Here is a 22,365-nt window from a genome sequence, read left to right as displayed (position 1 = left end):
AAAATATCAATAATTAATATGCTGGATCTTATTCTTTTAGTTGGTATAAATAAGAAATGCCTAAATATCCTTTTGCTTTGCTGAACTATTTTTTCCCCCCCGTCAGAGCTCAGTCCTCGAGGATTGACCTCCCCGGGTCGGCTGGTAAGTATTGAACCTTTATCCAGCTTTTTTTTTTTTTCTCTTTTTTTTTTAAACCAGCCTTTCAGGGTCACCGTCTGTTAGTTACACTCCTTTTACACTTGGAGAGCTTGAATCATTAAATGTTTGGAGAAGAAAAATAAGGAAACTGATTTAGCAGTTTTAATTCGGGAGAAACCAAACTAGGGTTGTGTAGAAATTGGTAAAAGTATATCCTCTTTTAGAAGCCACTGAGATGAATCCACCACCTTGCTACTCGCCTCTATAACCAACTAAAGCTGACGACACGTTGCTCTCCACCATGTGCCACAGCTAGCTGTTAAAGAAATCACCCATTTGCCTCTCTGCTCACAAATTTACCTTTTCCATATTCTCATCCCTTCTTCCTCTGGATATACTCCTCTTCCACCACCTCCTCCTCCACTCCATACTTATCCCCTTCACACTCTATTCTCCGTTTGACCTCCCCCTCTACTCGGGCCTCTGCTCATTCCTGTTTGCTATCCTTCTAGTCCCTGTCATCAAAGAAGTTTGACTACCGACAGTTTGCTGCCATTCCTTCTTCCAAACCCGTATACGACATCCAGGTATTGGCTGCATGCTGAGCTCGGGGGCCGCCAGCTCCCTCCCTCCCTCCCCCGTTGCTTCCCCCGCTGCCTCCCCCTCTAGTCTCTGTTAATCACGAGGCATCGGTGTGACTGCACTCTGGGCTGTGGATCGGTGATCCAGCGGTCCTGCTCCTCCCCGTTAGTGGTGTGGCTCACTAACTCACGCTTGTGCAATGAAGGGACATTTTTACTCTAAATAACCACAACCTCCATCTCGCTGCCTCCCAGGTCCGTGTACTTCGCTCCATCCGTTTTTTGTTTTGAAATGACTAAAATAAAAAGAGAAATAATCCAAAATAATCCGTTTCCCATCTTTTGTTTTGATAATAAAAAACGGAAAACGGATCATTATTCGTTATCCGATTTCATTGATGTGTTTGAAAATCGAAATTGGGAATTAAAACAGCGAGTGGAAAACTCTTTTCTCTATTTCCTATTCGTTTCCAAGGATACTGAAAACAAGGATTGGACAAATGGGGGGATTGCACATGCGCAGTAATAAATGAAGAAAGTTGTTTCTGGTTCTTTTGTTGATAAGATTGAAAATTAACAGTTTTAGATTTTTTTAATGTTGAAACAGAAAATAAATCAAATATGAAACCTGGGAGTGAAACATGAGTTTAATCTGTAATCTGTCTTCACTCCGTAATGAAACTGCAGTGATGTTGTGACAGTCAGTTCAGCTGCAGCGTCCAATCAATAACATGTACTGAACTCTAACATACTGCCCCCCCGTTGGAAACGAATAGGAAATAGAGAAAATAGTTTTCCACTCGCTGTTTTAATTCCCAATTTCGATTTTCAAACACATCCATGAAATCGGATAATGGATAACGATCCGTTTTTTATTATCAAAACAAAAGATGGGAAACAGATTATTTTGGAATATTTCTCTATTTTTATTTTGTCATTTAAAAAAAAAAAACGGATGGCCGCGAAGTACACGGACCTTCCCACCACCACTCACAAATATACAAGGGGCATCTCTATAAGTAACCACTCACACCCTATTTTTTCCTGTTGGCTAACTAATCAGTCGGAGATGATAACACTTAGCTGCTGCAGAAATGCAGGCCAGTTTTTGATTCTACTAACCAGAATTGGTTCTGGGGGGGGAAATGGCCACAAACTCAGCATTTCATTCCTTCTCACGTTCACTTACATCCGCTGCCTTGTTCCACGCATGGGTTGCACATCAGGCCGAGGAATAACTCATCTTCCATCAAACTGCCTTTAAAGCCCCGGCTTTTGAGATCCCAGAGCCGGGATGGAGCTGCAGTGAGCGGCGCTTGTTCCCCTGTGCTTCGGGTCGTCTTTCTGCCGCGGGTTACAGTGTCAGCTCAGTGTGGGATATCTTGTTGCATGGTGGTTTGTGGCCTCGCCTTGGTGGTTGTAACTCGATTGTCGCTTTTATGTTCGTGTGTTAATGTTCCTGCAAAAAACTAGTGTTACCAGGGTTTCCTTCTTTCAAACTTATCTGTAACAAGTATATGTATCTGTATATTACAGTATATTAACAGGTTAATGGTGACTATGAAGTGGTTCCTTTCAAGTGCCTCTCACCCCTTTTCCACCAAACCGGTTCTGGTTCTGGGCCAGTGCTGAGTTTGGAACTGGGCTTTCCGTTTCCACTGACAAAGAACTGGCTCTAGGCCAGAAAAAACAGTTCCAAGGCAGCACCAACTCTTTTGGTGCTTTTTCACTAGTACCTACTCAGCCCGACTCGACTCGACTCGACTCGACTGCCCTCGTTTCTTTTCAATACCCAGATCAGAAGTAGGAGGTTGGAGTGAAGCTGCTGTGATGTATTTGATTGTGTGATCTAAACAAGAAGACAACAACACTAAAGACGTAGAACCTGGAGGAGATGATAGATGTGCTGCTGGGTCTGTGACTTGTGTTCAATACAAAGTTAAAAAATGAGAGTGAAAGAAGCTTAAAGTGGCAAGGCTTTAATGCTTTTTTTTTGTTTGTTTGTCTTGGCGCTGCTGAAAAGTCCGTTGGTAGCCGCGAGCAGCTATGAAGAGACAGAGCTCCTGGTAGATCTGGTCGTTCCTTATCGCTCGTCTAGATCCCTTTTTAATTCTCTCCTCAGCCCCCAGGTTTATGAACATCTGCACCTCAGAGTTGGATCACCAAACAGACTTCTGCGCTGCCGTTGCCTGTCGAATAAAATGAACAAGAAGCCGTCAGAGTTGCTCTTTCTCTGATGTCACATCCTGACTCAGACGTCTGACTCCAACCCCCCGACCAATCGGTGGCCTGTAGTGTGATGACCTCAGAGCCTGACCCAGCCGCTTAGAACCTCGGCAGAATAGTTACAGAAAAGTATCTACTCGGCACGTTAGTCCCCTAGTGGGAAAGAACCAAACCGAGGCGATTCGAGCTGAGTAGGTACTAGTGGAAAAGTGCCATTTGCTGGTCTAGAGGAAAGAACCGCTTACGTAAGCAGAGGGGGCGGAGTTATTAAGACGAACGACAAAAGCAAGACTGGGAGACGGCAGTATTTTCAAATAAGCGATGAATGAATATGGATCCATCAAAGCAGCAGTGGTATGTGGAGGAGACAACCTGTCTTTTAGCAATACGGTCCACGGAGGCTGCTACGCAGACCAAGTCCGTATTAGAGCAAATACGTTGTTGCTTCAATTTTCGCGCTAATGCAAAACACAGCGACGTAATGAAGTGGCTCAAAAAAAAAAAAAATTTTAAGTAATGAAGTGACTCCCTTTAGCACCCGAGCTATGAAAAAGCAAACCAGTTCTCAGCTGGTTCCCTAGTTGAACGAGTTGTGAACCAGCACCAGCACTGGCCCAGAACCAGCTCTGGAACCGGTTTGGTGGAAAAGGCGTATCAAATGTGTGTAGGGGACACAATCTGGAGTCGATACTGTTAAAGTGAGTCCAAAATTCAGCTAATGCTGAAGCAGCATCAGCCACGGCTACTAAATTCAGCACAAAATGTCTTTTTGAGTTTAACTACAATGCAACTCGCGTTTGGAGAAAATGTAAACACTTGCACAGATAAATCATATCTGCAGTGCACTTATGATGAACGAAACCTGAACGTGGTTCTGGGTCTGCTGTTGTTGCTCTGGGGGCATTTTGGGGAACGTAATCATCCTTAACAACCAAACCAAACCTTTCCTTTAACGTGACCAAATCTCCCAGGGGAATGATTATTCAACCTGCAGCTCTCACACGCCTGCCGGCCTTCTCACCCGATGGAGGCTTCCCACGGGATAAAGGCAACTAGAATGTCCCTGATGCCGTTTTTCACCACCTCTTTCCTTCTTTCCCCCCTCTCCAGTCCCCTGATACAACTGAAGATTTACAGTACATCGATGGCTCGAGCAACCCAGGTATGTGCTGCTGATTTTTTCAGTCCGATTTTAAAATGTGCCATAATATGCTTCTAAAGGGATGGTTGAGAAAAGTGTGTGGACAACCTCTTTTATTACTTTTAATTCAGGTGACTTCCAGGAATAAGCAGCTCCTATTGGTAGGATCCTGTGTGCATGTGTTTGTTTTTGTGTGTGTGTGTGTGTGTGGGGGGGGACCGGGCGCGTCGCAGAAAGTTTGTCCTTCTGTACTTTGACACTCTAATCTGCTAGTTGTGTGGCATCACTGTGGATTCTGGTTAAAATGGGTGTGCTTCTCTGTTTGCTGCCCACTAGTTACCGAGCAACCAAGGATGGTGTTGCCAAACTCAAGGATACAGGCTTCCATATTTTCCGCACTATAAGGCGCACTTAAGTTCCTTAATTTTTCACAAAGATTATCAGAGCGCCCCTATTATCCAGGGCATCTTATGTATGAATTCTTGTCCTGCTTAATGACCTTGAACCAGTTTTATCTGAACACCACGCTCAAATATCTGTCTAAATGTTTTAGTGCGACTTTAACAAACGACAAACCCTCTCTGCTCGATTAATTGTCGGACCATCAGCTGACACCGGGAAGATGTATTAAAGTTGATCCTTGGTTGATCACGGGTTGCACCGTCAGATAACTACCGTATTTTCCACATTATAAGGCGCACCTTCAATGAATGACATATTTAAAAACTTTTTCCATATATAAGGCGCACTAAATATATGGTAAAATACCGTACTATAGTGGCTGGGGTTGAGTTACGCATCTACCTGATGGAGCTGCGCTACAGGAAATGCTACAAAATCCTACAGCAAATGCAAAAAAACCAAGAAGAAAAGTACCGTATGCCAAACTTTATTAACAAAATAAAAACCAGATTGCTCTGTCTCGTCAAAGTCACCATTATGCCAGTCAGCGTCGCTGCTGTTGTCTTGAACGTCTGACGATTCCTGACGTTTTTAGCGCCATTACTTTGGCAACACCAACTACATTACCCACAATCCCCCTGACTACAGTAACAGAAATTACCGTAATGATCATATATAAGGGGCACTGCCGGTTTTTGAGAAAATTAAAGGCTTTTGGGTGCGCCTTATAGTGCGGAAAATACAGTAATTATGTAGCTCATGCAAGCAGTCATCATCCAACATCAGGTCAACGTTACCTTACTATATAATTACACGTCACGCAAACGTTAGGTTTTTAGTAAACCCAATTTTCAAACTATAGTATAATCCAGTTATAATCGAATGTTGGACTACAATGTTGTTCCAACCTCACACTAACTTCAGGTGTCTGCTATCACTGGCAACGGTAAACCAATCAGAGATAATAAGGCAGTGCGACGCTTACCTCCACTTTTTATTTGTGGAAGACGAATGATTTAAAATGCGAGAGTATTGTTCTGTATTAGTTACAACTGAACTATATTCTGTGTTATTGTGAATGAGTTGATTAAGGTCGACTTACCCAACTGTTTTGTTTCGCCCTGAGTCTTATAACCCGGTGCACCTTATGTATGAAAATAGACCCGTTCATTGATATTGTGCCTTATAATGCTGTGCACCTAATGGTCTGCAAAATACAGTATTCCTAGGCGATATGGACCAAAAGTCATATCTCGATATTTTCTAGCTGAATGGCGATATTCGATATATATCGATATTTTTTCTGTGCCATAATTGGGGTTTCCCCCAAAGCATTATAGCATAGCATCTCTGTTAGCTTCATTTTTTCTGAGGCAAACCTTTAAAAAAACAATCAGTTTTAATACAATGTCGTGCCAAATGTCAAACAAGTACCTTTATTAACAGAGGTCTGCACAATATCAAAATGTATAAAAATAAACTGCCTGCATATACAGAATAAAAATGCTTCTTGAATAAAATAAAACAAATATCCCTTTCCTGCATAACAATTAAATTAAAATACAATGCAATTAATACAATCTAGACAGTAACAGGCAGACTTTTCCACTGAGGTTGACAGTTGTGCAAATAACAAAACATTTGTGCAAATCTCAAATAAAAAATTCAAGTCAATTTGTCACAAAATAAGCTATATCAAAATCATAATTTTTTTTTTTTTATCGATAAACGATATTGTCTCGTACCATATCGCGTTTGAAAATATATCGATATATATTAAAATCTCGATATATCGCCCAGCCCTACAGGCAAGGGTTTGGTTCCTGGTTCTGAACAACTGCCTGACCATGTTGCTGTCAGTAAATATATTATTAGATACAAAGATGTTACTTCAATTTGAATTACAAAGAGCTACGTGTTTAACGTACACTGCACCTTTTCCCTCCAAGTCCTCATACACAGACATCCAATCAAAAATGTCTTATATTCAGGAAGCATAGCTCTCATTATTAAAGTGCATGGAAATGCATTGAGTGAAAAAGAAAAAAGAGATTTCTACCTGGATCTTAGAATTTAAACTTTACTACTACTTACTAACAACAAGGTTGCAGGAGAGCTTTCACTTGGCGCTTCAGTTTTTTGCTCACCGCTTTTGCTCCCGTTGGTTTCCCGCTAATGTTCTGAGTGTGGGGCATCTCTTGCAGGTTTAAGGAAGCCGTCCATTTGCATCAAACCCTGCACAGCATTTTTCTGTCCTTGGCCTCTTTGCTCTTCGCTGCTAAAAAACTGTTGAGAAAATAAACCGTAGCAGCTCAGATGCCATTAGTCACTTGCTGTCTGTCTGCTTTCATGTTGTCTTTTTTAGGGCACACCGAAAGCCCTGAAGTGGAGATCTCCATCCCGCTACCTGCCACCTCTGCCCTGGAGGAGATGGCCTTGTACAGTAACAAGCGCAAACTGAGGCAGGGCCGGCGCAGCCTGGAGACCGCTGTGCCCACATAACACCTCACTGGCTGGAAGAAACCAAAACCATAATGCGAACACACACATTTACAATGTGGAGCCCACAAGAGGTGCACATTCACTACATGTTGCAGTGTCAGAGTGAAGCTTTTATTCATATATAATATACATATATATGAATAAAACCACTGCTAAGACTAAGAAGCTGATACACTCATATCCTGCGTGCCAGTCTTGCCTTTACAGTCTGGGTGTGTTGGCAAGCTGCTCATCAGTCCCTAAAGGGCAACAAAGAGCTACTGTAGTTAGCTGTTAGCTTTGACTGCTAAGTACACACCGTTCATTTTGCCCCCACGCCTCGACCTTCAGTTTGCCAGATAGTCTGATTTTAACTTGAGGGTGATTACATTTTTTAGCTTGTTTTTATTTTTGGACCATCCGTGATCTCGCTGTTCAAAAAAAAAAAGAAAAGAAAAAAAACTATATATATATATAAATGTACTGGACAAGAAAAGAAATGGGTCACAGCTATACTAACTGCTTGAATTATATCATGAGGCTTTCACTAATTAGACTATAAAGTATCTGATTTCTTGAGACTTGGGAAGAGAGGATTGTAAATATTAGTTGAGGAGGGAACAGCTTGCTACCTTCATAGTCACAAGTTGTGGACAGCTTTTGTTGTTTTTTTTAAACAAAGTACATATCATTTTTGCACTGCCAATGATCAGCTTTTTGACAACCTATATCTTAATTTATTGTTTTTACTATTTTACTCAAATTAAAAGGCCTTTTATTTGACAGTTTTAGCCCATCCGCTACTACAACTCAATGTCAGTTTTACAATTATGAGTCAAAGGTTTTAACAGGTCATATGCATATCAGTATCTACTTTAATCTTTCTGTAGAAGTTACTCGACAGGCAAGAATTGTGGCTGTTCAGTCGAAGCCCCGCTGTTGCACGGTGGTTTCTTCTGCCATTAATGCGTTGTATCAAAATGCTGGTTTTTCTCGTCTTGGCAGACTTTAAAAGAGCCTCTGTCCAGATTTCTGACCTGCGTTACATTCCCCTGCAGAGAGCATGGCTATAGGCGGCAGCACTGAGCACGTACATATCTCAACAGCTGATTCTTTTTTTTGGGAGCTTTTTAGCATCATTTATTAATGGTACTTATCCTGCTCTGTTGAGGGTTGTTTTCTTTTTCATTGATCAATGTGAATCATTCATGTTTGTCGTCGCAGTATCAGGAGCTATGCCACAGTGATGTGAAGGTAGCAGGTTTCTATTTTTCTGTCTATGGTTAATTTAAATCTGATGCCACTGAAAATCACTTATTTTTGTGTGAATAATGTACAAATACTGAAAAGAAAAGAAATTCTGGGATTGAAACTGAGCCAGTCTTGACCTAGACAAAGCAAGTGTCTGGACTGCTGAAGCGTCTGGGCTTGGACGTGCTTGGTGTTGGGATGCTCCGCGCATGTATATGGGTGTGTGGATGGGAGAGCCGCGAGAGGCCGAGCCGGTTAGGAATCCCTCTCAAGACGTAGATCACATTCAGCTTACAGCTCGACATACTGTCAGTTTATGTATCTGATGGGTATTAATGCAGAATCACAGCATCGTAGCATTTTAATTTAATGTAGGGTGTTCTAATTGTAGATTTCCATATTGCTTTCACTGACTGAAATTCAGTTTAACATTTGCATTGTTTTATTTTTTTTTAAGAACTTTTGGTAGGTGCCCCCCCCCCAGATGAGTTTTACTACTTTGATGCCGTGTTTCAAGTTTCTGTGTTTATTCTTTCGTCTTGAGCTCTTCTTTGGGGGCTTTTATTTGCGAATAGGCTGGAGGGAAGGGGTCTGAAGTCCTAGGGTCAAGGGTTATAGCTCATATAAGACTGTAACTAGTGAATTTGTACAACCAAAGAAGTCTATTTTGTGGTTCAGGAATAATAAATTTTACTTTTCATTTAAGAAACTGATTCACTGCGTATTTTATTTTTTGTCTAATTGATATGCAAACCTTTTTACTTAAACTTACAATGGAAAATACTAATATATAAAAAAAAGCATGACGTGAAGTCGGATGGAGATGTTTGATTAAAGCGTTGAAAGATAAATTACATGACATTTAGTACTGAACAACTGTTTGGACATCGGGACGCTGGTGTCGGAGCCTGCTGCCTGCGCTGGAATACCAACGCTCTGCAAACAACCATTGCATTACTCAACTCACTGGTTTTAATTTGTAAGTTGTTTTTATAAGATAAACGTGGTCAGTGTAACGATAGGATACTAAACCCATATGAGTGTCCTGGAGCAGGGTCGCCAGGAATAACCTCATCTTGTACCATCTTAACAAGATGTCATGGAATAAAACCTTTGAAGGTTGAAGTCTTAACATAAACTAAGGCATGCAGCTGAACTTTAGTTATTCCAGTATTTGCTTTTATATATTTAATAAAAAGGTTTACTGAGAGGAAAGACGGCAGACGGACCTTACACTGCTCCACAAGATGTTGACGGTTGAGTTCTGCCTTCATGTCACCATGATTGAACCAGCATCCTTCACCAAATACTCATCATCTAGAAAGAAAAATAAACATGTGTGGATCTTGTCAGTGTCACAGTTTGGAAGATCTATTAATAAAGGTTTGCCATTTGCAATTCATACAGTCTGGTAGCAAAATATTTGATCCCCAAGCAAAGAAATTCATCATTAACTTCTCACTTAGGTCAAGTTGTTGCATCGGCATCGTTCTTGCTGCCAATCTGTACCGGCATCAATTACCCCATCACACTTTAATGTAGGAAGATAAAAAAGGAACCTAAAATCTTTCAAAAATGTATGTTTCATGTCAAAAAATAAACTTGTATTCACTTCTTTGCCTCTCATATACTTTTTACATGTTGTGCCTTAACCTTGATGCTGTGAAATCAGAATCTCCCAATGTGTGATCAATAAAATCCATCTATATTTAAAATTCTCCTGTAAAAAGACTGACAGTGTCCTACATTTGAAGGATAGTATTTGCCATTACTTTCTTTTCTCCCCCGAGTATTTGCTACGCGTCGGATACCTCGGCCTCCTCTCGTCCACTTGTTCTGAGGTGGCTGCGGTGCAGTCGATCTCTCTCTCGAAGGTATGGACCTCCTCCGAGCTTTGGAAGAAGATTGCAGCAGAGGAGCTTTGTTCTCTTAAAGGTGAGGTTGATCTTGCTGCCTTTTCCCACCTTGAAATCCTCAAACGCTTCTGTTTTGGAGGGAGGACACCGTGGTAAAGACAGTAAATGTTGAGTAGCAATAATACCCAAACATCACTTACACATCCCACTGACAGAATTAGGAAAGCTATTTGATATAGTAGTTAACTATTCAAAGATAATGAATAGTAAATACATTTACCATGTTGTATGGACACATTTGACACAGATTTAGCAGTTTTACCACAGCTTTCTGGCCGTGAAGTTGAATATTGGGATGATTATTGTGAAACTGCAAAGCTGTCAACCTCCACATCTTCAGGGTTTCCTCTGATATCTAATGTCTTAGGGACGTAAAGGCTCAGTGAGAATTAATTATTCACTTAGACTTATTTCATACAACAGTTAAGCAGCGTATAAAACTGCTCATTTCTGTTGAGTTCAGGGATATGAACAGTTGAACTTGACCGTAGTTGCATTGGCACTTTGGTCTTTCTGCCTCAAGTTGTATGTTTGGCAAAGGTGAGTTTACGTCATCTCCTACTGCTTCCTACTCAAATAAATGCAGGCAGTTATTTGCTTAACATCAACAAAAAAAACACTGCTCTGAAACGTGTCTGACCTGCTGCTTGAACCTCCTCTATACTTGATCCGCAAGGAGCTGAAATGAAAAGTTGATTTAAAAAGACTTCAAAAAGTACCAACCAGGTAACGTTGTGGAGCGTCAGGGAAAGTTAAAGAGTTCTCATGCTGATTTCCTTCAGGCTTCCTCTGAATCTGGCTGTGGATCTGAGCTTGCAGGGCCCCAGGAAGTGACACGCGGTCACTTTTAGCAGGGAAAGGTGAATAGTTGGCATTCCAAGTCAACGGGACCCACTGAAATACTTTCAAAAGAAAAATACTTGTCATGCAGGAGAGGGCTTAAAGCTTGCATGATGTTCAATTCATGAAACCACTCAAAGGTTTTGTGAAGTGCCGCCATAAAGGTCAGAGAACCAGAACAAAAAAGTATAATTACATATTTCTTACCAGTAGATGGATAATTCAGTTTTCAGCCTCTTTACTTGGATTTAAAAAGTTTCTTTAACACAGATGTGGTTATGTTACTGGCGTGTGTGATATCTGGCCGACTCACTGCAGGATCAACATGTTCGTTAGCTCAAAACATAATAATCAATTGCTAAAAGGACATTGTGAATTACATTGTTTGGCTCATTCAGCTCTTCACCGTCTGTGAGTCTTTGAGGACGTGTTCATTTAGTCTAGCAGAAGGGACTGTCTCTACGATGGCCTGCTAGAGCCAAGATGGCTCCAGGAGCCACAAGGAGTTGTCCATGTACACGGCTTCCCTCAACCTGTGACCCCCCAGTCTGGAGAAAAATAGGGTGACCAAGAAGATTTAGCAATACGGTCAGGTTTTCAGTGACAAATAATTGTTACAGTTTATGTCAGCTTCTCAGAACCAGCCGGAACCACCCGGTTCACCAGATGCATCTTTGAGGGGATTTATTTGGCTTCAGACAAAGTCTGTGAGTGACAAAAACATCTTTTCATACTGGACAGCAGGACATCAGTGGACTGCTGGGCAAAGAGCAGATAAACCTGATTTCCTCCATGAAATCCTTCATGGTCTGGCCCCCCCTCCACTCAATGAGTTTATTAAGCAAAATCAAAAATCATCTACCAGAGCTGCCACCAGAGGAGATTGTAAAACTGCACATAGAAAAAGTGCCTTTGGGCAGTCAGCCTTTTCCTATCGAGCAGCTCATACCTGGAACACTATACCCATACAACTAAGGAACATCACATCAGTTCATTCATTCTCTAAAAACATAAAACAGTGGTTACTGGATAATCAAACATGCTGTCATAATCTGGTATAGGGGTCAGGTTATTGTTTTATACCTGTTTGTGTGCTATAATTCTTTTATGTTGTTTGTCATTATTCGGAGTGTCGTGGTTTTACTAATTGTTTGTACTCTTTGTTTTAGGGTTTTAGTGTGTGCTTTTCAATGTTTTTACATATGCCATCAACCTGCCAGGAACTCCAGATGTAAATTCGCCTGTATGGCTAAATCTGGCACATTTACATGATGGACTCAAGTGCTCATGTCAATCAATGTGCATTGTCCCTTTTAAATAAATAAATAAATAAATAAATGTAATATCTCAATATGCAAAGTTGAGACACAGTGCGACCTGTAGGAGTTCCTGTTTGAAGCATCACTGCCGATTATGCGATTCATTCCACCCCGAGAGAAGATAAGAAAAACTTTAACGGAAGATTCAAACTTGTTTGTTTATTTGATCAAATCTCCAATATAGGCCGACATCAGCTAAAGTATTCAAAAAGCTTCTGTCTTTGTGGTCTTAAAAGCTTGACTTAATTTAGTTTTTTGATTTAAATCGGTTCCTTCAAGTTAAACGCATTTTTTACGGCTTACCTCGAAACAGTAGATGCAGAGTTTCCTCCTCGCTGTGAACAGGCTGAAGAAACGGACTTCTGATGGACATCCCTCTCTGAGCTTTTCCTTCACCTGTCTGGCAGATATACAGACAAACACACAGGTAAACAAAAGACTTTTAACATCGGACCCTTCACTAGTCACTATGTTTAAAATAATAATTTGGAGTGACTAATTTAACATTACGACCATCCAGTGCTCCGAGTACCAGCCGTTTGCTCACTTATACACATCCTCCTGGGACACATGATGCAAGGCCCCATCCAGCCGAAGGACCAGGGGCCTCATTTATAAAGCTTGCGTGTGCACAAAACAGGGCTTGAAAGATGCGCACGCCACCTTCTACGCAAAGGTTGGGATTTAAAAAAAACTGTGACCACCAAATAATGTGGTTTTCCTGTCCTCCACCTCATCCACAACATCTCAATCTCGGTCTCCGTGAAATTTAGTGGCACGGTTGCCTGGCTCGACACGTCTCATTCATCTGGACACACAGCAGAAACAGACTGCAGGAAGCCGCTGCGCATGCTCAGCAGGCTCATTTATATGCAAATACAGTCATTAAGTGACTTGCATTGACCATTCAAGGTAGAAAGTGGGCGTGTAGAGGGCGGGATATGAGGCGAATTCACGTGCGCAACCTTCCAGCTGGACTGATTTATAAAGAGAACATTGCGTGCAGATGTGCGTGCACACGGTTTTATAAATCAGGATTTTTTTTTGTGCGCACGCCATTTTTGCTTTTGAGCGCACGTGCACTTTTAGTATGAATCTTTTATAAATGAGGCCCCAGGAACTTCAAACGTTCCTGTCCGGCGGGCTTCTGGAGTCTTTCTTTGATGGAAGTTCACTGTCCGAGGGGAACAAAAGGAAAAAGGCACAAAGACATTTCATGCCGGAAAATATCTTCTGCGTATCAGCAAGTCGTGCTAAATATTACATGGATATTGTAGAAAACTGTTGTAAACTCAGTTTCACTTCAGATGCGTCTCAACTGACTGAAACATGACCCGAGTAAATGTCATGAAAAGGTCAATTTGAAGAAAATCTATTATCTGAACCTAATGAATTAGAGGGAGTAGTTTTAAGTTACTGAGGTTTTTGCATTGTACATTTAACTGTAAATAGTTTATTTAGAATATTGTGTTCCTTATTTGAAAATGAAATACCACAAAATTACTAGTTTCCCAGAGCCTCCTTGAATTATTGACAGAAGTCAGACTTCAAACATTTGCCAGGTTGGAACTGTATACACACACGCACGCACGCACGCGCAAAGACAACAATTAATGATGCTATAACTCAGGACAATTTACTTAATAAATAAATACTATTTCAAGTTTCTGACGTGACTGAAAAACATCCTTCCACTTAAGTGATGGATGTTTAAGGCACATACAGACAAAAACAGGTTAATTTATCAAGAGATTTCAGGGCTGATTTAATTCCAGAAGTAGTTTCTGATGAAAGATGTGAAGTACAGGAAGGGAGGATCTTAACTTTTTCAAAACTTTAAAACAATTCTTCCTTTCCAACTACAATTATGACAAATACTTCAATGCTTATTATAGTAGCCTACTACAATCAGCTGATTTAATGTAGCTGTTTTGAACTTGAACAGAAGAAACAGCTTGAGCCTACTTGTCACTAGCACTGAGGGGCTATCACTTCAATACTGATTCTCTCAAGTGGAATAGTGACAAATTAACTTTGAATCTAAAAAATAAAAAAATAAAACATCTATTATGATCCTGGTGTTGGTGCATGAAGTTAAACCACCTACTGTTAGCTGTTTAAACGTTGTAGAAGAATATCAACAAAATCAATAGAAAGAATAAGACCAGTGAGAGCGAGGGTTGGACTTTGGCATGATGTTGCAAACTAAGCACAAAAACAAACCTCCACTGCCTTACAGTACAAAGCAGATGAATGGTCGCACAGGAGGACAGTCTACGTTCAAGATGAGAGGACTAATATTTTTCGGTTTGGCTGGATATCTTCTGGCAATTCAAGCAGCGCCATCAATTGACTTGAACGATGTAATGCTCTTGACATTCCTAATTTATGGTTATTATCATTAAATTGCCCAGATTTCTTTATGAAACTGAGATCTAATTACTGAGTTTTATTCATTTTCTAGTTTGACAAATTAATTTATTTAATATAATGTCAACATCAAATTTTAATTTATGACTAAATATTCCTGCTTCTACTGGACTCCTGCGTTTATTCCCACATTTAAATGATTGTTTCTGAAGGCTTGTTTCTGAAATCTTCATGTTGGTCAACGATGCAGCATACCTCAGACAAACTTTAAATGTTTTTCTATCTTTGTACTAAAATAAATGTTTCTTGACATTTTGAGGATAAAGTTGGCATTGATATACCGATGGAAGGATGCAACAGGACAGCAAACGGCACGTGTGAGAAGGTAACTTCATTCCTGGTTACAAGAAACAGGGTCTCCAATTTAAACAATAATGGTAAAAACATTTAGTCGTAAAAAGACTTCTGATACATTTATAATGTGCCATCGAGGACATCTGGTCACCTTTCCCAAAACGTTCTGCTTTCAGAAGAAAACATTGGGCTTAAATCCATCTGGCAGCTTTTATCTGCTGCAGCTGCACTTTTGGGTGATGCAGATCTAAAGTTATACAAATGCTGTTCAAATCTAAATGTTGTAAAATATTGTATTCAATTTATTCCTCACAAAACCACTGACTGTAAACTTATTTTTCTACAGTAGGAGTTTCAGATTAAATGACTAAAATGTGGCAGCGAATTCAATTTACTTTTTATTTGTTTGTATTTGTTTCCAAGTGGACTTCATCACCAGCCGTTTGATTATTTTGGGGCTCTGTTTGAAGTTCAAAGTTGATGTTCTTGCAGGGATGAACAAATACACAGTAACAGAAATTGTCTGACAGTGAATGTGGATTTTCTTTTCTTTTTTTGCAATAAAACACATGTCGTCATATTTTAGGAGTTCCTGGAAAATCCTGAAAAGGATCCTAAAGATGACGTGAAAGTAAGTACACTTGTATTTTTATCTAACGATTTACAGAGCTGGGAGAAACTGCGTCAACGTACAAGAGGTTGATGTTTAAAGAGCTTTTCATATAAAGAGGCTAATTTTAAATTTATTCACAAACTTTATTTAACTCCAATTAAAATGCACAAAATTTCAAAGGATATCTCTTCAAAATGTCCAAGATGTAAAAGAATCGATGGAACATTTGTACATATGTTTTGGGAATGTGACCTTTTAATAAGTTTCTGGAAATCAATTCATTCCTTCACACAATCAGTATTAGAAATACATTTTGAGTTAAGCTCCAATTTGTATTTATTAAATGACACACTGGATCTTCAGTTAGACCGGAAAAAAAGCAGGATATTAATTATGATCACATACTTCGCTAAGAAATGCATACTTTTACTTTGGAAAGATGATTCCCCTCCAACTTTCAAGTTTTTTTTTGATCAAATTTCAGTTTTTTTACCATTGGAAAAATTAACTTTAGAAAAATACAACCGTGCTCATATTTTTCCAGAATTTTGGTTCCCATTACTCTCAAAACTGGATAATTTTTCCAAAGGGGACCAATGAGTATCTTTATTTTCGAACTTTTGCCTTATATGTATGTATGGATATATATATATAGTTTGATATCGCTGTTGCTGCCATTATATATTTTTTTATTTATTTATTTTTTTTTATATTTATTTAATTTTGTCCTCCCTTAATGTATTTTTTTTTTCCCCCTAGGGTAATTATGGGGAGGGTAGGAATGTGGGTATAATAGAAATCATGCATGTGAAAATGTGAATTGTGAAAATTATTGTGAAATAAAAAGATATTAAAAAAAAAAAAAGAGCTTTTCATAAATGTTAATCATGCTGATTTTACTTCTCTGTCAGTGGAACGGTACCTGGATTGGAATTGAGAACACCCTCGGCTTCCCTCCGCGCCCTGCTGACGGAAAAGGAAAGGTAAAGAAGACTCCAAATGAGAGAATCCTCCTTTAATCTCATCAGTGTTGTCCAAAACAATCTAGTAAATGTCTACTTTAAAGGAGGTAATTACAAATGTACATATATTACACTCACCTGCCACTTAATTAGGTACACCTGTCCAACTGCTCGTCCTAACCAGCCAATCACATGGCAGCAACTCAGTGCATTGAGGCATGTAGACGTGGTCAAGACGATCTGCTGCAGCTCAAACTGAGCATGAGACTGGGGAAGAAATGTGATTTAAGTGACTTTGAAAGTGGCATGGTCTGAGTATTTCTGGGATTTTCACCCACAACCATCTCTAGGGTTCACAGAGAACAGTCAAAAAATGAGGAAAATATCCAGTGAGCACCAGTTCTGTGGGAGCAAATGCCTTGTTGATGCCAGAGATCAGAGGAGAATGGCCAGACTGGTTTGAGCTGATAGAAGGGCAACAGTAACTCAAATAATCACTTGTTACAACCAAGGTCTGCAGAAGAGCATCTCTGAACGCACAACATGTCAAACCTTGAGGCAGGTGGGCTGCAGCAGCAGAAGACCACACCGGGTGCCACTCCTGTCAAATAAGAGCAGGAAACTATGCACAGTGCAGTCAGGGAAGTACCGTTCTCCTGGCGACCGCCGAACCCAGACTCATCCATCAGATTGTTGGAGAATACGTCACTCCAGAGAACGTCTCCACTGCTCTAGAGTCCAGTGGCGGCGTGTTGAAGGCTATGTGAAGTTTGGAGGTCTGTAGCGATTGACTCTGCAGGAAGTTGGCTGAGTTACTGTCGTTCCCAAACACTTGCATGTTCTAATAATACAGTTGACAGTTGACTGTGGATTATTTAGGAGTGAGGAAATGTCACGACTGGATTTGTTGTCCAGGTGGCATCCCATCACAGTTCCTCGCTGGAATTCACTGAGCTCCGGAGAGCGACCCATCCTTTCACAAAGAGTTGTTAAAATAGTCTGCATGCCGAGGTGCTTGATTTTATTCACCTGTGGCCATGGAAATGATTGGAACCACCTGATTCTGATTATTTGGACGGGTGAGCAAATACTTTTGGCATTATAATGTGTATGTGTGTCTATACACATATATATATATATATATATATATATATATATATATATATATATATATATATATATATATATACACACAGTACTGGAGTTGAGGGGGGATGAGGGGGGATGGCATCCCCCCCTGAAATAAAAACGGTCAAAATCATCCCTCCTTTCCATCCCTTATGTCATTTCATCATTGAATGTGGTTTTACTGCTATTTCAACATTTAGAGTCATCACCACAAAAATAACTTATTTGACAATTTTCACCTGTTTCAAGTACATTTTCACTTGAAATAAGTATAAAAATCTGCCAGTGGGACAGGATTTATCTTCTCATTACAAGGCAAAAAAATCTTGTTCCACAGGGAGATTTTTCAAGGTACTTATTTCAAGTGAAAATCTACTTGAAACAGGTGAAAATTGTTGTTTTTTCCAGTGATGAGTCTTGTTTTAAGTGTAATAAGATTTTTTTTACTAAAATGAGACATTTTAACTAGAAATAGGACAAATATTCTTATTTTGAGTTTACAGTGATCCATTTTACTTATCCTGTGAAGGACAAAATCATATTGATAAGTTCAGAAAACTGTTTTTTAAGTGTTTTGATGTATTAGATGTAAGCCCAGTGGATATTTAAAGCTTACAGAAGGCTGCATTTAACTGCTGCTATGTCATTCCTGCAGTATTTCTGCAGGTGTTTTGGTCACTGCTATTATTTGTAATATATTATTTTATTTGTAATCAGCACAAATTATCTGTCCCCATGTGATAAAATCCACCATCCCCCCCGATTTTTTTTTACAACTCGAGTACTGATATATATAGTATGCCACAGTAATTCAACAATTCATTAATGTGGCGACCTTGATGCGTATAGCTATCCTTCTCAAAGTTACTTTCCAATTTGTATTGGTTGCATGTAATCATTTAAAGACACTATGTAGCAATACCACCTCTAACCAAAAGAGGGCAGCATAGTAGCAGGCAGTCCATGTGCTCGCCCCTGGGGCAGGTAATGACCAAGTGCTGCTCGGGTCGTGTCAGTAAAAAGGTCGTAAAGAGAAGATGTGTTGGACCCAGTCAATAACACGGTATTGTCACAGCTCTTATACACAGCGGTGTTGTATCCCCCGTGTGGTCAGAAGTGGTATTGCTACATAGGGTGGCTTTTATAATTCATGGATTAAAGGACAAACTTTTTTTTTTTTGCAAATAAAAAGGTTTATCCATTGTCATTTCAGATCCGTGAAGAGCGTGCAGCGAAAGCTGACAGTACATTTGTAAGTAACAAAAAAAAGGAAACTCAAGAACTAAAGCTGGATCTATTCTGTTAAGCCGGTCCTTAAATAATTTAATATTTATCTCCTTTGTTTCTCCTTAGTCAAGGTTAAAGTCAGTTCATTCTAGCCTTTTCACTTAAATGTCATAAGAGGATAATTAATGATTTTTACCAGAGTTAAAGATGTGGATATCTTAAAAAAAAAAAATAAAAATCACACACACATATATATATAAATAATTCAGGTGAGGTACCTAATTAACATTTCTACTTTTCTTTTAAATATACATTAATGTATAGTGTGCCAATATGTTTTATACATGTTATTTAAAGACTGAACATCTGTAACTAATATAATCTACTGTACTTCAAACTAAGGACACGGGTGAATGGAACGGTCTTGAAGGTACCGGCGGGTTTGGAAACCTGACCCAGGTAAGAAACTCCAACCTCAGAACCACGGCTGGTATCTGGACAAGACTTCAATTCAATTCTGATTTCATTGCTGAGATGCTTTTTTTTTTTTAATGTATAGATTGAAATTATTATTTATATATATATATATATATATATATATATATATATATATACACACACACACACACAGAGATCATAAATTATTTCAGAGATAATTAGACAAATAAACATTTAAATCTTTTTTTCATATTCCTGCTTCTACAAAGACCCCAGTGTTCATTCCTACACTTTCATGCCTTAAAATAAAATCATTTGTAATTTGCTTAATAAATCAGGAGGTTAAGAGAAATCACTTATGCCTAATTTAATAGTTATTTTGTATTGTTTCCTGAGACATTCATGCTATTCTCTTTACCAGTCAAATACATGTATAACCCCGACCAACTACATATGTCTTCAAATCCCTGGACTAAGATATATCTTTCTTTTTTTTTATTTCAAGGGATTTAACATGACCATCAACTCTACCGCGACAAACAGCTCTTTGGGTAAGATCGCTCTTCTATTCACAATCTACTTGTTTGTTGTGTCTACTTGGGTTTATGAAACTAAACTTGATCTCCAGTTTAAAATCAAAACAACATATTTTTAATGTAAAAAGACTGTTGTATAATCATCTTTCAAAAGTTGTTCAGTTCTGTATTATTACACTGCAAAACGGCAGATTGCGTGTCCTTCACTCTTTCTGTAATAATAATAATAATAATAATAAAAACGCAGTTTAATTGCAATAAAATACCTTCAACTTTACTCAATTTAAAATAAACAAAACAATATGGTAAACTGATATTTTCTATGGACATATTTTCAGAAGTTACTGAGATATTTTAATTAGAAATTAGACTATAAAAGGTACACTCCTTTAAAAAAAAAAAAAAAAAAGAAAAGGTTTGATGGCAGAAGGCTAACTCATATAATGGATATTTTGGTTATACTACCGTTTTTGCAGGGATTTATTCTTCCACAATCAATAATGTCATTGTAGAAGTATAATGATAATAAAGGCTTACTATTTCTATGGCACCATCACAAACAAGACATGTGAATATTTAGACATTAAAACTAAAAAAATATATATTTTTAAAATATAACTTAGTTTGCTAAACACGCAATATCTCTTCATATACATAAATATATATATATATATATATATATATATATATATATATATATATATATATATATATATATATATATATATATATATATATATATATATATATATATATATATATATAATGATGCTGTATCCACTGACAATACAGTACTGGGGTGTCACGTGAACTTTCAAGTGATATACTGCCACCGTGTGGTCAGGACTGGTATTGTTACGTAGTTCCTTTTGTTAAACCTGTCATGAATATGAGGTTTGATTCTGTCGATTTAATAAATACACCTGACAAAAAGACAACAGTTTGAACTTAGCTTGGTGGGTTAGTGTTTAGCACTGTTACCTCACAGCAAGAAGGTTCCTGGTTCAACTCCCGGGCCTGGCAGTTCCTGTGTGGGATAAGTAAGCCGGCCTCTTCCCAGTCCAACAATGGTTTATTAGTGGTTAATTGTCTGTAAATGTGGCCGGCTGACGACCTTTCACCTGTAACGAGCTGGGGCAGGATCCAGCAGAGCCCCGTGACCCTGTATAGGATCAAGCGGGTATAGGAAATTAATGAATCTTAATTAGTGACAGAAATACATGATGTCCAACAATGAACACATCTGCAACAAGATAAAAAACGTAATATAATTTCCCACGTCTTTAGGAAATTTCATGTACGGAGGGGTAAAAGCAACACCCGTTATTACAGCTTTAGTTTGAGGTTACACCTTTTTCCTGATCAAAACATCTGCTTCAATTTCAGCTCCAGAAACAAACAACTAAAACAGGTAGGGTCACTCTGCTTGATTTGATTTTACTAAAGCTTCTTTGAATTTTATCTTTTTTTAAACATATCTAAAAGGTCATTAGATTGTATATAACTACATTATTTGGTTATCTTGTTATACAAAAAGAAAAAAGGAATTTTATTCATTGTTTATTGTTTCATTTGGTAATTCATGCCATCTTCAGTTGAAGTTGCATAAATCTTAAGTTTTAATGTTTTTAGAAACAGCAACCCCTTATTCCTACTTAAACCTTAAAATAAAAACCACGAGAGAAAGCAAAGTGTCTTATTTTGAATTTTCATCTAATTTTTTTTTAGGAAAAGAAGAAATGAAGATGGAGCAGGGGGATGTGACGTACGGCGGCACATCGACATTTCAGTTGTCCTTAAATAAACAAAAGTCTCTTGTGTGAGAAAGGCTCTTTATTTGTTAATATGCTTGGTATTAGGTCACTTTTTCTCCTTCAAAAGGAGCTTGAATATCATAACGCTTCCACCAAGTACTGTCGAGAGACACCTACATGGATAAAATGAGTCAACAGAGGAATTAAATGTGCGACTCCAGAAGGGATAGTAGGTTGACACAAGCTGTGAGTTTACGAATGAACATTAAGTTCTCTGGAAAAGAAGACCGTAGGAGACCAAGTTTACAACTCAAATAAATTCACATTATTTGGGGGATTAGCCTCTTCTCTTTCATCAATTCTTTTACTTCCATCCAGTGTTCCAGCGAGGGGCAATGCTCTACAACTAACCATTTCATAGCAGGAACAGACATCATTTTGACATTTTCCTAAAACACTCTGCTCGTAGTAAAAACTAGTTATATTTTAAATGGAAGTACCACCGTTCTGTGATTGAATAGATCTCCGTTCGTTTACAAAATGGACATAGCAGTGTAACAGCTGGAACTCTGGAGAACCGGGCACAGACGCTTCGACTGCCCCCGAAGAAAAGCACTCATAAAAAAGAAGACCTAGAACTGGGTGTTGAAATGAGCACCTTAAAAAAAGATCAGAACCAAATATC

At 38.8% G+C, this 22,365-nt stretch overlaps 1 protein-coding gene across 1 annotated transcript in view; it reads left to right on the top strand.

The window, feature by feature from the left end:
• scrib (scribble planar cell polarity protein) overlaps positions 1-8,961 on the top strand; it is a 79,189-nt gene extending 70,228 nt beyond the window's left edge. The window contains exons 44-47 of the mRNA XM_061713617.1: positions 107-144; positions 654-728; positions 4,059-4,110; positions 6,857-8,961. Of these exons, the coding sequence (XP_061569601.1) occupies positions 107-144; positions 654-728; positions 4,059-4,110; positions 6,857-6,993 (302 nt within the window). The 3' untranslated portion in view covers positions 6,994-8,961. The remainder of the gene's footprint in view (positions 1-106; positions 145-653; positions 729-4,058; positions 4,111-6,856) is intronic.
• Positions 8,962-22,365: the final 13,404 nt, after the last annotated feature.

This window comes from Cololabis saira, chromosome 22 (genome assembly GCF_033807715.1).
Source record: "Cololabis saira isolate AMF1-May2022 chromosome 22, fColSai1.1, whole genome shotgun sequence".
Taxonomy (NCBI): domain Eukaryota; kingdom Metazoa; phylum Chordata; class Actinopteri; order Beloniformes; family Belonidae; genus Cololabis; species Cololabis saira.
The sequence above is the reverse complement of the archived record's forward strand: the minus strand, read 5'-3'. Positions and strand labels throughout refer to the sequence as shown.